We start from the raw sequence: 13,884 nt of genomic DNA, 5'->3' as shown, positions 1-13,884 counted from the left end.
CATTAAAAATTTACAAAAATAAAACGAACATCAGACTCCCTCTCACTGCAGTGACATTCTCCTGCTGAATTTTCTGTTTCTATGACTAGCACTCCAATTGTCCGTGAAAGCCAAGCTTACACCATCTGACCTTTCCCCTCCTGGCATCCCATGGTCCATAAGCCCTACCAGTTCTTTGGGAATGTTTCTATCTTCTCTCCTTTCCAGTGCCACTTCAACACTGATGTTGGTGTTCTAAGTATGCCTTACCTCAGCAATTGCTAATTCCTACATGTCTTGACTTCAAGTGCTTTTCCTTTACATTCCACCCTTTGTATCGATGCTGTATATTACACTACTTTTGTCACTCTTACTGTCTTATCCAATGAAGTTCAAACTCCTTAATCTGCTACATAAAGCACTTCATGATATGTCTCCAAACTGAGATTCCAAACCTTGTTTCCCATGTCTCTTTACTACTTCTTTCCAGCTAATAATATTATTTATCATTTCTGGAACATCCAAAGTGTCCTGTGTTTATGTTTTACTCTGGCTGAAATTTTCCTTTTTATCAATTCTTCTTATCAAAGCAGCTTCATCCTTGAGAGCCCTTTCAGTCCCTAGTCTCCTACAAGTCCTTACCAAATTCACTTTGATCACTTGAGTTGTCTGCTATACCCATCCATCAAGCCCATCGGTGCCTCCACTAAAGCATATATCCTAACCTGTCTTGCTGTAATTATGGGTTTTTTCTTCCCTAAAAGTGTAAAAGCCTTTGGAGGGCAAAGAGACTGTATTATTCATTTTGTATTACCCATGCTTATTCTATATTATTAACAAAATGTGGATTTAAGAAATGAATTAACAAAAGAAGATTGTCAATGGTTTTATGACAGTTTCCCTTAAATTAAGCACTTTTTGCTAATGTTGTGCCTTCTATAACAGGTGGTGCTAGAAGTAAACAGCGAATTTATTGTTGAGGTAATGTATATTAAAACTGTTTTCTCAATTTAAATTGAAAGAAAAGTGGAATTTTGTAATGCATCGTATATCAAAAATCAGAATACTGAAATCATAATCACTTAGTAAAAGGTAAGAGAAAGAACTTCTGCCAAACTAAAATAGCAATGGCAAACCCATACTTCTAAATATCCATGTTTTCAGGCATAGTTTGTAACAACTCAATGTCATAGTAACTCCTACTTTCCAAACTGTATTAGTAGTTTATTCATACATTTCTCAACTTAAAGAAGCACAGTAATACATTAGAATAAGAAGAAGATTTTTAGACAATTACACCATTAAGAAAGACAACCAATGGTCAATTTCCTCCTTTCAGCGAGGGAAAGATATAAAAATTATATATATATTATATATATATACACACAACTCAATAGAACAACAGAGCATCCGGTGCCATTAAGAGTGGGACTCGGGAAATAAAGTCCTTGATCTCTGGGAGGGCTTTATTTTCTTACAGTAGTTAAACTTTCATCATGATCAATCTCAAATCATTGAAGAAAATAAAATTACTTTTCTAATCCTGTTGATGAAGAGATCTCTGGTACTTTTCAGGAAGTTGTATCAAAATGGGGGGAAAGTGTATGAGCTTTGGTTCTTGAAAGGATAAGCTCCATTCACAGGGAACGTTTCCTTCCCCAAAGTGGTAATTAAATGAAGCATTAGCTTAAACAAACATTACAATCATTTAGGCCTCAATAAGTATATTAGGAGTCACTTAAAAATTTATTTATATATATGTATATATGCATACATTTATGCATGTATACAAATATGTTTATGCATGTAGTAACATTTCTAAACTCTTCAATACTTTAAAATTCTTAGACTTCCTCCAACAATAGTAACATAAGACCACAAAGAGAAAAACATATAGCAAGCAGGGATAAATAAGGACAACATTGAGAAGACACGTAGTTATCCATGGGATTATTGCAAGTACCATCAATTCAGTTAAAATATTCTTCTAATCCTACAATAATATATTTGGGTGCTTAGCCAGAGTGATGTCCTTACCAAAAGAAAAGAAAAAATCCCTTCCCTCTTTTAGGTGACCATACCCACCAGCACAATTTTCCTTTTGCATAGGATGAACTCAATGGAACACCAGCAATCTTTTCAACTCTGGAGATCAGAAAGCCTGGTCAGAGCCCAAAGAGGGGTGAGGAAAGATTGAAAAAAAAAAAAGAAAAAACACAACATATTATCCAATATAAACACATTATGAGCACGACACATAGCTAATGAAATTTGTTTCACTAGAATCATATAGTTACAAGTGAGATGATTCCAAAAGAAGTAGGTAGGCAAGTGACCAGGCTACATCCACCAAGGGTTTTGAATTAGTGAACACTTTCTTTGTTCCTCAAATTCAATACCTTTGCTTCTTCTGGGTGCACCTTACAATGTTGAATACATGTCCTTACTAAGTAAAACTGTCCTAACACTGTATAAAATGTGAACTATTTTTGCATAAGGTGAAAGAATTAGACATTGAAAATGGCACTACAAAATGGCAGACAGTCAGAAGACAAAAGCGGGAGTGGATCAAGTTTGCTGCTGCCTGTCGAGAAGGAGAGGACAACTCCAAGAGGAATCCGATTGCCAGAGTAAGTGAGGAAATGAACAGGAGTATGCGGTGCTGATAACACATGATTTGCAGGGCAGGAAAGCCCTCAGACATTTCGGGGATTTGCAGCCTTCACTACTCCACAGTGACTTAGGAAGAGGGGTGACAGGTAGTCATTTGCTCATGTTGCTGAGGCACTGTTTTGAATATTACCTTGTGGGAACTGATACAGAGCAGAGAGTCTTCGAGTGATCCTAGAAGAGAAACCTGGATCTCCAGCACAACTGGGCTTTATCTGTTCATTTGTGTCCTGCTTATCTGTCATAGGTACATGTTATAGAAAATTTATGCATGTAGTAATAATCTTCCGACTATCCCTCCCCCAGATCAAAGGTTTACAGTATTGATTAATTCTCTCCAAGAAAGGAAAGAAAGGAAGTGTCAAAAGTTCCCACTAGATTCCTATATCCAGAATTAGTAGAGCCTTAAAAAGTATTCCAAATAATGGTAATTAAAAAGGAAGGAGAGTGAAGGGAAGAAAGTGTACTAAATTGATCCAAGAAGGATGGGATCCACGTTAGCAGTTTCACTTGGTCTTGGGAAGGGGCATCTTGGCCTTGCCCCACTAATGAAACAGCAGAGCAGTCAACCAGAATTCTCTCCTTACAGCTTTACATTTATATATTGTTTGCATGTTTATATGAAGTTTTATCTATCTATAGTAAATATCAGCAGTGAGTGATATTACAGATACAACCTCCACTCTAGAAGACATTATTCTGTCAGAGGAGTATTCCGATTTTTGAAAATTTTTGGAAAGATTTAAATTGTTATTGTTTCCTTTCAACTCACAGTTATAGCTTTATGTTACTTCACTGTATGGTGTATTCTTTTCTTTTTATTTGCATTTGGGGATTTCCTGGATTTTCATCCAGATAAATAAGATCTCTGGAGTAGAGTGGAGCTACTCCAAGTTGTGTTTCCAGTTGTCTTTATTTAATTGTGGGTATTGGATAACAAATCTTAGTATTTTACCGAATGTTCTCATCTTTAGTATACAGGTGAGATTCCAAAATTTAAACTATCTTTGTTCAAATTTATGAGCAATAGATATAAAACGATTAAAACAAAACTTACATGGCAGAATATTTGCCATAAACTTCATTTGGCAGATGAGTGATATGGTAGGTTTCAATTCATAAAATTATTCCCAGTATCTCAAAACACTATATTTCTCTTGTGGTTTTCTTAAGTTATCTATAATTTTGATTAAATCTTTAAAGTCTAGTCAGGGTACATATCAATATAACACGATCCTTCAATGAGTACTAAAGACGGTGATTTCTCCTGTCAAACTCTTTATATGCAAAGAAAATCAGAGAATTGAACAATGTACCATTAATAACAGCAAATCTCCCATCAAGCATGTATGTGCCTTATGCCAGGCATTGGGGTGTGGTGTATATATGTTACCTCATACAATCCCCACAACAAACTTAGGATGTAAGTGGTATTATCCCATTATAAGCTGGTGCTTGGCAAAGTTAAGTGAATTTTCCAAGGTCACACAGGCCTAAATCATGGTGCCTTGTTTGAATCCAAAGCCCATCTGGCTACAAAGCTATTCCCTTCTCATTCTATTACACGCCACGGTTCATTATCCGCTTTAAATAAGATCACAATCCTAACCATTTTCCTCATAGATCCGATCAGACTGTGAAGCGAACCAGAAGATTACATACCGCATCTCTGGGGTAGGAATTGATCGACCACCTTACGGAGTGTTCACCATTAATCCTCGGACTGGGGAAATTAACATCACTTCAGTGGTGGACAGAGAGATAACCCCACTTTTCTTGGTAAGTCACAGTAGTGTTTTAACTTATGCATATTATTTTTCTTCCCTATTTAAAACACACTAAAGCTGAAGCCAAACATAGGGACCAAAGCAATGAAAAGGGTATGAAAACATAAGTTTATAGTTCAAGAGTGTTGCATAGATATGCCATCAAATGTCTTGATAATGTTTAAATTAATAAACTTTAATCTGTCTGAATTCACTAAGCAAATTGTTTCTTTGCATATTTCCTGAAATGGTTTTGATCATGTTACTTAATTTCCTTTGATAGAAAGAGACAGTTTTTCCCTCAACTCTCCACAGATCTATTGCCGGGCTCTGAATTCACGGGGTGAAGACTTAGAAAGACCTCTTGAGCTTAGAGTCAAAGTTATGGACATAAATGATAACCCTCCAGTTTTTACCCAAAATGTGTACACAGCCAGCATTGAAGAAAACAGTGATGCAAGTAAGTGGATGACACTACTTCTCCGCATTATTATCACGTCGATTTCTCTTGCTCTAAAGCTGTAGGAGACTGACACACAGGTAATTTAAAGATCAGAAAAAGTCAAACTTGTATTTTGAATAAGCCCCACAAGTTCTAACTTAAAACTGACCTAGAAAAAAAATCATATCTAAAATGCTACATATCCTCTTGTTTGTTTGTGGAGGATCCTTGTACATGTCATTTAGCAGGAGCTTAGCGCCTTCCTTAAAGATTATTACTGGTTCATGATTAACTTAAACCAAATGAGTTAACTGAAAAAGAAACCATGGATGCTTTCCATGCATGGAAAAGGTCTCTGTGCTGATCTATCCCACAAATTGTGGGCTGAAGCACATCAGAGAGTGACGGAGGGTGCATCTCCGACGGCAGCCATCAGGTCGGTCACAAAGGGTAATCTCTGGTTCTTCACAGTCTACACGGCAAGCCACATTACATTCTCTCTCTCTCTCTTTTTTTTTTTTTTTCACTTTTTCCATCCTGTTTAATTCCATCTCCAGCTCCAATACTCTCTTCTCCTTCTTTCTATCCCTTCTCCTGAATGTCTTTCCTTTCTATGCTTTTCCTATGTTGGTACTTCCCTTTGTTCTCCCCTCCCTTGCCTTCTGACCCTTGCTTTCCCCAATCCTCTAATATTCCTTTTTCTTTCATATCTATGTCTGCACATGTACCTCGAGATTAAATTTGAAAAAGGGAATATAAAAAAGGAATTTCAGAAAGAAAGACATATAGAAAGCAAACTAGAGGTACTAATGGACAGTCAAAGAAAGAAGGATGGAGAAGTTCAGAGGAAAAGAGGAAAGAGGCAAGAAGTACTGGAGGAGAGAAAGAAGAGGTAAAAAGGCAGGAGTCAAGAGGGGGTGTCTGGAGAACTTCTTCAGAGTCCCCAAAAGAATGATGTGGAAAATAAGAAACACAAAATGCTTTATAGCATAGGAGAAGAGGACATACAGAAGTAAAGTGAAGGTTTTGCCCCAGAGGGTCTCCAAAGCCCATCATTGTTTCATCACTAACATACTTCAGCATAACTTGGTGAAGGGAGGAAAGGTGAAGCCCGCCTCCAAACCGACACCCAAGTCCATGTCTACGTCCACGTCCACTTGGCGGCTGATTAGCAGTTTTATTAATGCTCCCTCAAGTGAGGAGAGTGAACCACAGGGCCAGGGCATATTTTCATAGACTATGAACTCCATGAAACCTGGCTTTTTTATTCAAGGGGTCCCTGGTTCTCTGTACTAGTTTTTCACTTTGAAAACTGGCTGGGAAGCAGAAAAACATCAGGGACCAGCCAGCTCTGGAAAATCTGTCCTAGGGGCTAATGTCCTTGGGGATTGCCTAGGATGCTGGTTCTTTGTTCCTATGAATAATCAACAACTTTTTCTATTCCTGTGGACAAATCTTCTTTTCAATAGTTATATGTTCTTGACTATTCAGTCAAGTGCTATCATCCTCCAAGGCAACCAATAATAATTCTCCATTTTCTGGATGAATGAAAATAAAGAATATAGGTGATCAATTAATAATCTTAACATTGAATTTAATTAAGCTATAATCTTTCTATTTTTTAAGTTTATTTATTTATTTTGAGAGACACAGAGTCAGTGGGGGAGGGGCAGAGAGAAAGGGAGAGAAAAAAATCCCAAGGCTCCACATTGTCAGCACAGAGCCCAATCTGGGACTCAAACCCACAAACTGTGATATCATGACCTGAGCTGAAATCAAGAGTCAAATGCTTAACTGATTGAGACACCCAGGTATCCCAAGCTATAATCTTTCTTACTTAAGCATTTTAAATTAATGTCACAAGACCACTGTAAACACAAATTGACAAAATCGGTTTTTCAGATTTATGATAAAGGCTATGGAACTTCTTTTTCATACATTAACAATTACTCTAGTTTGCTCCTGATTTACCATTTAGTCACTTAAGGAGTGTAAGTACTTTATATACTAAAGGATTTTATAGAGCAAACCGCCATTCCATTATTTTTACAATTAGTGGTGTAGTTTGAAATTATGGTAATACATTCTTGTGGAAAACTAAAACAGAAAATTCAGGGAAGGCCAACCACTCTTTCTTCCTATACCTGATGATTTGCTGAACTGATCCCAGCAGAGTCCCAAACATTCTTCACCTCCATCTTCATTTCTAGACACACTGGTTGTAAAGTTAAGTGCCACAGATGCAGACGAAGACAATCATCTGAATTCTAAAATAGCCTATAAGATCATCTCTCAAGAGCCAGCAGGGGCACCAATGTTCATCCTGAACAGGTACACTGGAGAAGTCCGCACGATGTCCAGTTTCCTTGACAGAGAGGTAAAGCCTTCTATGAATGAATGATAAGAAATAAAGAACTCAATTTTCAAAAGGCAAAGATGAAATGACCCAAGTATGCCTTTCCTCCAGTGTAAAGGAGGGAAGGAAAAATAATCTAACCATGACTTTTGAATGAAAATTATAAGAAGAAAAAAATTATATTAAAATACTACATAAAATTATAAAAGGAAATTAGGGGAACAATTTCAGAATGTGTCGTGTTTCATTCAACACGTGGTCTAAGGCTTACAATTCTTTTTCATTTTAAGCAACACAGTATGTATAATCTTGTGGTAAGGGGCTCAGATCGAGACGGAGCTGCAGACGGACTGTCTTCTGAGTGCGACTGTAGAATCAAGGTTTTAGATGTCAATGATAACTTCCCCACTTTGGAGAAAACTTCCGTAAGTTGTTATTTTTATAATCCTTTTCCCCTAAGTGTCAGTAACTGATTTGCTTTCCTGCTACTTTGTGAGCCTGGTTCTGTTATGTGTGTGGATGGACTCAGCTTTGCTGTGTAAACCTTGGAACTTATTAAGTATAATAATAATATACCTCATACAGTCAATAATATTGTACTCACGTTGTATGGTGACAGATGGTAACTAGACTTATTATGGTGATCATGTCACATTACATATAGACATGGATTTACTATGTTGTATGCTAAACGAAAATGATACTGTATCTCAATCGTATTTCATTACAAAATAGTAATACACCTTAATAGTGCATGCTTGCCTTTGAGTCACTGTTCTGTACAACCTGCATCTATGAAAGCAGCAGACCAACTCCTCCATACTCTCTACTTAAAGAAATGTGGGATTTTATTAACCTAATGCTGGGAATCATGTAACAATATTGATGTATCTTTATAGGCCTGATGTTTGCTGAATTAATTCTACAGGAGTCCCAAACATTTCCCACTTTCATCTTCATTTTAGGCACAAAGGAGCATAACATTGAAAATAGCAAAGCCAAATCTGGCTCGCCACCTATTTTGGTTAAAAAAAAAATGTTTTATCGGATCACAACTTGACTCATCCCTTTATATGCTGTCTGCGGCTGCTTTGATCTTACAGCAGCGGAGGTGACTAGTTGTAGCTGAGCTCTCTGGCCCACAAAGCCTAAGATAATGTCATCTGACCCCTCACAGGAAAAGGAGGGACTAACTTACAGAAAATTAAAAATAAGCAAGGAAAATAAAATAAAGTGCCAGTTTGACCTTGACTTCACACACAGCACAAGAAAATCAGTTTTATTATCTTATATTCCTAGTCTTATATTTCTAATTGAAATGTGTGGCCTTTAATAATGGTGCAAAAATTATTGACATAGTTTGTTGTTAGTATCTTAAGTGATAATTATGTATTAGTAAATATCTTTCCTCCTTTGAAACTTTATTGATTATAAAATTGATCCATGTCTTTTCAGTACTCAGCAAGTATTGAAGAGAATTGTCTAAATTCGGAGCTGATACGATTACAAGCAATTGATCTTGATGAAGAAGGCACCGATAATTGGCTCGCAAAATATTTAATTCTCTCCGGAAATGATGGGAATTGGTTCGATATTCAAACAGACCCACGAACCAATGAGGGCATTTTGAAAGTCGTCAAGGTACAGTTTGGGACCTGCAGTATTTTCTTCTTTTTTTAAAGTTTATTTAGTTACTTTGAGGTGGGGTGGAGCAGAGAGACACAGGAGAGAGAGAATCCCAAGCAGGCTTCATGCTGCCAGTATGAACTCCACAAGGGGTCTAATCCCACCAATCGTGAGATCAAGAGTCAGATGTTAACTAACTGAGCCACCCAGGTGCCCCTGCAGTATTTTCTTCTAAAGAAGTTTTAATTTCCTCTTCCAGACAGAATCTTGCTACCAAAAAAACACTCTATAACCTTGAATACTACTTACATGACTAGTGCCCTAAATTAGCTCACTATGTCGGTCTGAGCCTTCCAGCTCAGCAACACGCTCTTTGTTACCAAGAGAAGTAAGAATTAAGGAGGCTGTCTTGTTCTCACAGTGCCCAATATCTAGTTAAGAAAACAAGGCATGTACTCCTGAATTAGATAATAAGACGAGTTAAAAACAAAGAAGTGCTTGTACAGATGTTATAATGTTAAACATAATTAATGGCTGAAAGGGTGAAACATGAAATAATTTCTAAGAGGTGAGGTCTTTCTGAGTTGGGTTTGTCTGAAAAGGTTTCATGCAGAGAAGACGGTGTAAGCAAGACCTTACAACTGAGATTGCTAATGTGAGAGCTGAAATGAGCAAACAAGTTGAGGGGAGGAAAAGGAAAGCCTGCTCAGGACACCACGAGCAATTTGGGGGGCTGTATCAGATGTTCGTGGAGGGAAACAATGAGATGCAAGAGCGAAGATGATGATTAGAGTTGGGTCTGCTGAGAACCTTGAATACTGGAATGTAGGGCTTGACTTTTTCCTACCGATTAATTTTTCTTAAACTACTTTATGATTTATGGAGCAATAAATCTAATCTGTCTTATGGACAGCAATAAAATCTAAAACTACAAATAAGAAACAACTAAAACTACAAACCAATAAGATTTAAATTAACATTGATGTGATCGGGGAACTTAATTTTTTCCTTCAGCAAAATCAGTACAAACAACATAAACAGAACTCATAGTTATGAAAGTATATACTGATAGACACATGCACACATTTAATTTGGTACATAGTGACCTGTAATTATTTCATTCCGTTACTACTTTTCCTTATTCCATTTACCATATATCAGGAAGCCTGATATAGCCTCCCTCTAATGCAAACATATCATTTCTCTATACAGTCCTTCTGTTCTCTTTGCAATTTTCTAGAGCAACTGAAGTATTACTACTTTACCACAAAACACTAGCACTGAAATCATGCAGTGTATTAATTTATGGGGTTGTAATCAAAATTATGGAAAATGTCTATGTATACTTTCTAAGATTGTCATTCAAATGAACCCACAAAATTTCAAAATTTCTTAAGAGAACACAAGGACTCGAAGAATATACCAGAGCTTTCCTATTTGAGAAACATTGCTTGAGGCCATAGGTCAGCAGACTATAGCCCATGGACTATAGTCGCTTTTTGCACATAAAATGTTATTAAAAAACAACCACACTCATTCATTCATTCACTATTTTCTACTGTTTCCACACTACTGTTTCAGCTGTTTCCACACTCGAATGGCTGAGTTGAATGTTTAAGACAAAAACTGTATATGACCTCCAAAACCTAAACTATTTACTCTCTGCTCTTAACCAAAAAAACTTTACTAATCCCTACTTATAGGCCAAGAAAAGTTTTGGGATTTTTTTTTTTTTCAATAGCAGTCACACTATGAGCTCAACTCTGGAAAGAATAAAATTAAGAAAATAATTATTATATTAATTGAGTCCTAAGGTAATAAGAACCTTATTTAAGACAATAGCAGTAAAAATGGAAATGAGGGAACAAGAAAAACAGCCATTGCCAAATTAACATAGATAAGGAAAAGAGAGACAAAAGGTCACTTACCATCTTATCAAATTCTGAATATTTAGTCAAGTTTGTTTTCAGGGATAGAATTTGTTCAACCTTGCATCTCAGCTAAAAATCAAGATCTAGACATGTCAGATAATTCTTACCCATCTTCTTACCATCTTAATCATTGACTTAGCTTCTTAGCTTATAGCATGTCTCTGTTCTTTGCTTTTGGTCTGTCTCTGAAACTACTAAAAGACATTGTAAGAGCTTTGCATATAAACAACTTGATCTAAATACCTTTCCATTCCTAGCATCCGGCCCAGTGTTCAGAAGATAGTAGAAACTCACAAAAAATTGAGGATGGTGAGGCTCTCACCCAAATGCGAGTCATCAAGCTTGACTGTATAATTCATAATTTCTAAAAAATTATAAAACTGAAAAAGAAGACATGTTCAGAATGCGGGCAATGCACTATTACTTACGTAATGTGTCTTCTGTGAGAGCTAAAGGGTTTTGGGTTTCTTAAATATACTCAGTTCATCACACACACACACACACACACACACACACACACACACAACTATGGGAAATTCAAGTTCATGAAAAATCGGTCAAGACAGTATTAGATGTTATGCAGTGTCTATCTTTCTTTCCTGGATGATAACTTCTCAAGTCCATTAAAGAAAGCAGAAGGGCACCTGGGTGACTCAGTCGGTTCAGCATCTGACTTCAGCTTAGGTCATGATCTCCCAGTTTGTGAGTTTGAGCCCAGCGTCGGGCTCCGTGCTAACAGCTCAGAACCTGGAGCCTGCTTCAGATTCTGTGTCTGCCTCTATCTCTGCCCCTCCCCACTGCTCCCACTCTGTCTCTCTCTCTCAAAAATAAATTAACATTAAAAAATAATTTTAAAAAAAGAAAGCAGGAAAAGTATGTTTAAAAACATCAAAATAATATGGAAAGGCTAATTAAAATGATATTTAAAGCCTCAGTATGTATTTCAGGACTTAGCCACTATGTATTTAGAGAACATATGTGTCGAGTTCCAGAATTTGGCATTTGGAACAAGGTCACTAATGTCCTGTACCCTCTCCGTTTTCACTCAAGCTGCTATTTAACCTCATGGAAACTGGCCTCTTAGTCATGGGCTTTTGACTGAGCTTTCTATAACCCTTTTCTTAGTCTAAGGATTGAGAACTGCTATGTGCTAGAGATATGAAGGTGACTAAGACATGGTCCTTGTTCTCAAGGAACTTGTAGTTTAACAAGAGAAAATCTTTAAGAAGGTAAAAAAAATTTCTCTTGTCAATAACTTCTTTTCACTATTTAGCAATACATGTATACAGAAAAAGTAACAAATAATATGTGTGTGTGTATACACATTCATTTCAACACTGAGAAGACAAGCAAAATATTACAATTGGAATTCTAACAAAGACATATTGCTTCTCTATTTTTATAATAATTTTAATTAATGTTTATTAAGCAGTCACTAAACACCAGCTAGTCAGTCATACTGTGTATACAGAGGTTTTAAAACCATCACAACTCTGGGAGAAAAATATTTTGATTGTTTTTTTATAGAAAGTGAAACAAAATCAAAAGAGGAAAACTAACTTGCCTTAAGTTCAGCCAGGTGGCAAATGACAAAGACAAGATCCAACCAGAGCTCTCTGATTCCAAAGTCATACTTAACTGCCCCCTCCATGCCTCCCCGTGTAATCCGGGGCCAGTCAAACAAGTTTGAAGCAAGAACTAGTACCTTCAGACATCTCCCTCTGTTCACCTCTGTGCCCCTTCCCAACTGCATGTGCCCTGCTCATGTCGCCCAGACACACTTCCACCAGAAAATGTCAATTCCTAGAAAGGAGAACATACACACCCTGGCAGATATTTAACAATTCCCTCATGGGGAATTGCCATGGAAAAACTGCCTGTTTTGTATACACACTGCTGATCTACCTTTTTCCATACTTAATTCTAAAATGAACCGGCATCCCCTCTGGGAAATAGCAGGGTCATGTTGACCTAAACCAAAACCAAAACCAAACATACAAAATTGCATGGGAGACTCTAACAGCTTAACTTCTCTGGGGCGCCTGGGTGGCTCAGTCGGTTGAGTGTCCAACTTCGGCTCAGGTCATGACCTCATGGTCCGTGGGTTCGAGCCGCATCGGACTCTGTGCTGACAGCTCGGAGCCTGGAGCCTGCTTCGGATTCTGTGTCTCCCTCTCTCTGCCCCTCCCCAACTCATGCTCTGTCTCTCTCTCTGTCAAAAATAAATAAGCATTTAAAAATTTTAAATTTTAAAAATTTAAAATTTTTTTTAAATAGCAAAAAAACCTGCCAGAAGCCAAATCTATTTCTGGATGGGTCATCTTCATTCTGAGCCCTTCCTGAGCCCCCTGTAGACTCTCTAAGACTAGCTCCACCCTTTTAACACATATCAGCATATCCTTTATGAGTATTCTTCAGTCAGGTCTTCAACCACAGAAACTTGATTCGTTCCAGCCTCTCTCTTCTAACTCCAAGCAGAGACTCGTAGTTGTTTTTATTGCTTTTTGCACAACCCTGACCTCTGCACAATCGCAAAACTCTTGATAAAAGATCCCATTTGCAAAGAATATTAGAGAGGCTTTCTGTCTTTCCTCTGCTTTTTATCTTCCTTACTGGAGGGAAGATTAGCTCCCCAACCAATTTCCTCACACCATATTCTGTGAACATCTGTAATTGACACAACATTATACACATATTAATATTCTCCCCACCCTCTATTCAAAAGGGAGAGAACTATTCTAACAAAGAGCACATACGTGTGTATGCACCAAAAACTCCAAGAGATTTCTCTACCTGAAAAAAAGAATCTCAGATTTTTCATTTGTTTAAAGACAGTGTGGAATTCTAGAAAATAAAAACTGAGTTGTAGAAGAGAGGTCTCTTCTGGTTGAAAATCTATTTTTGAGAACACCATTCATAGTCAGCTCTGTGCTAGGCATTGTGTGGACCAGGGAGGGGACAGATGTACAGAAGACTCAAAATCCCAAAACTGAAGGATTTGAGCTGAAATGTAAGTAAACCATAGTGAGCCAGTCCCAAATAAGGACCTAACTGAATTCCTGTGACTATTTCCATCTTATTAGCTCTTGTGAAGAAATTAACTAAAATTTACTG

The 13,884-nt window shown here is 37.2% G+C and overlaps 2 protein-coding genes across 3 annotated transcripts in view; one reads left to right on the top strand and one right to left on the bottom strand.

Annotated features, from left to right (window-relative positions):
- DSC1 (desmocollin 1) overlaps window positions 1-13,884 on the bottom strand; it is a 351,582-nt gene that overhangs the window by 247,232 nt on the left and 90,466 nt on the right. The gene's annotated exons all lie outside the window — the stretch shown is intronic.
- DSG4 (desmoglein 4) overlaps window positions 1-13,884 on the top strand; it is a 47,156-nt gene that overhangs the window by 13,871 nt on the left and 19,401 nt on the right. The window contains exons 2-8 of the mRNA XM_040479162.1: window positions 925-960; window positions 2,478-2,609; window positions 4,273-4,428; window positions 4,731-4,875; window positions 7,068-7,234; window positions 7,504-7,638; window positions 8,669-8,854. Coding sequence (XP_040335096.1) covers window positions 925-960; window positions 2,478-2,609; window positions 4,273-4,428; window positions 4,731-4,875; window positions 7,068-7,234; window positions 7,504-7,638; window positions 8,669-8,854 — 957 coding nt within the window. The remainder of the gene's footprint in view (window positions 1-924; window positions 961-2,477; window positions 2,610-4,272; window positions 4,429-4,730; window positions 4,876-7,067; window positions 7,235-7,503; window positions 7,639-8,668; window positions 8,855-13,884) is intronic.

Source organism: Herpailurus yagouaroundi, unplaced genomic scaffold (genome assembly GCF_014898765.1).
Source record: "Herpailurus yagouaroundi ecotype Mexico unplaced genomic scaffold, PumYag 142, whole genome shotgun sequence".
In the NCBI taxonomy this organism is placed as follows: domain Eukaryota; kingdom Metazoa; phylum Chordata; class Mammalia; order Carnivora; family Felidae; genus Herpailurus; species Herpailurus yagouaroundi.
This window is presented reverse-complemented; position numbering and strand designations above follow the sequence as displayed.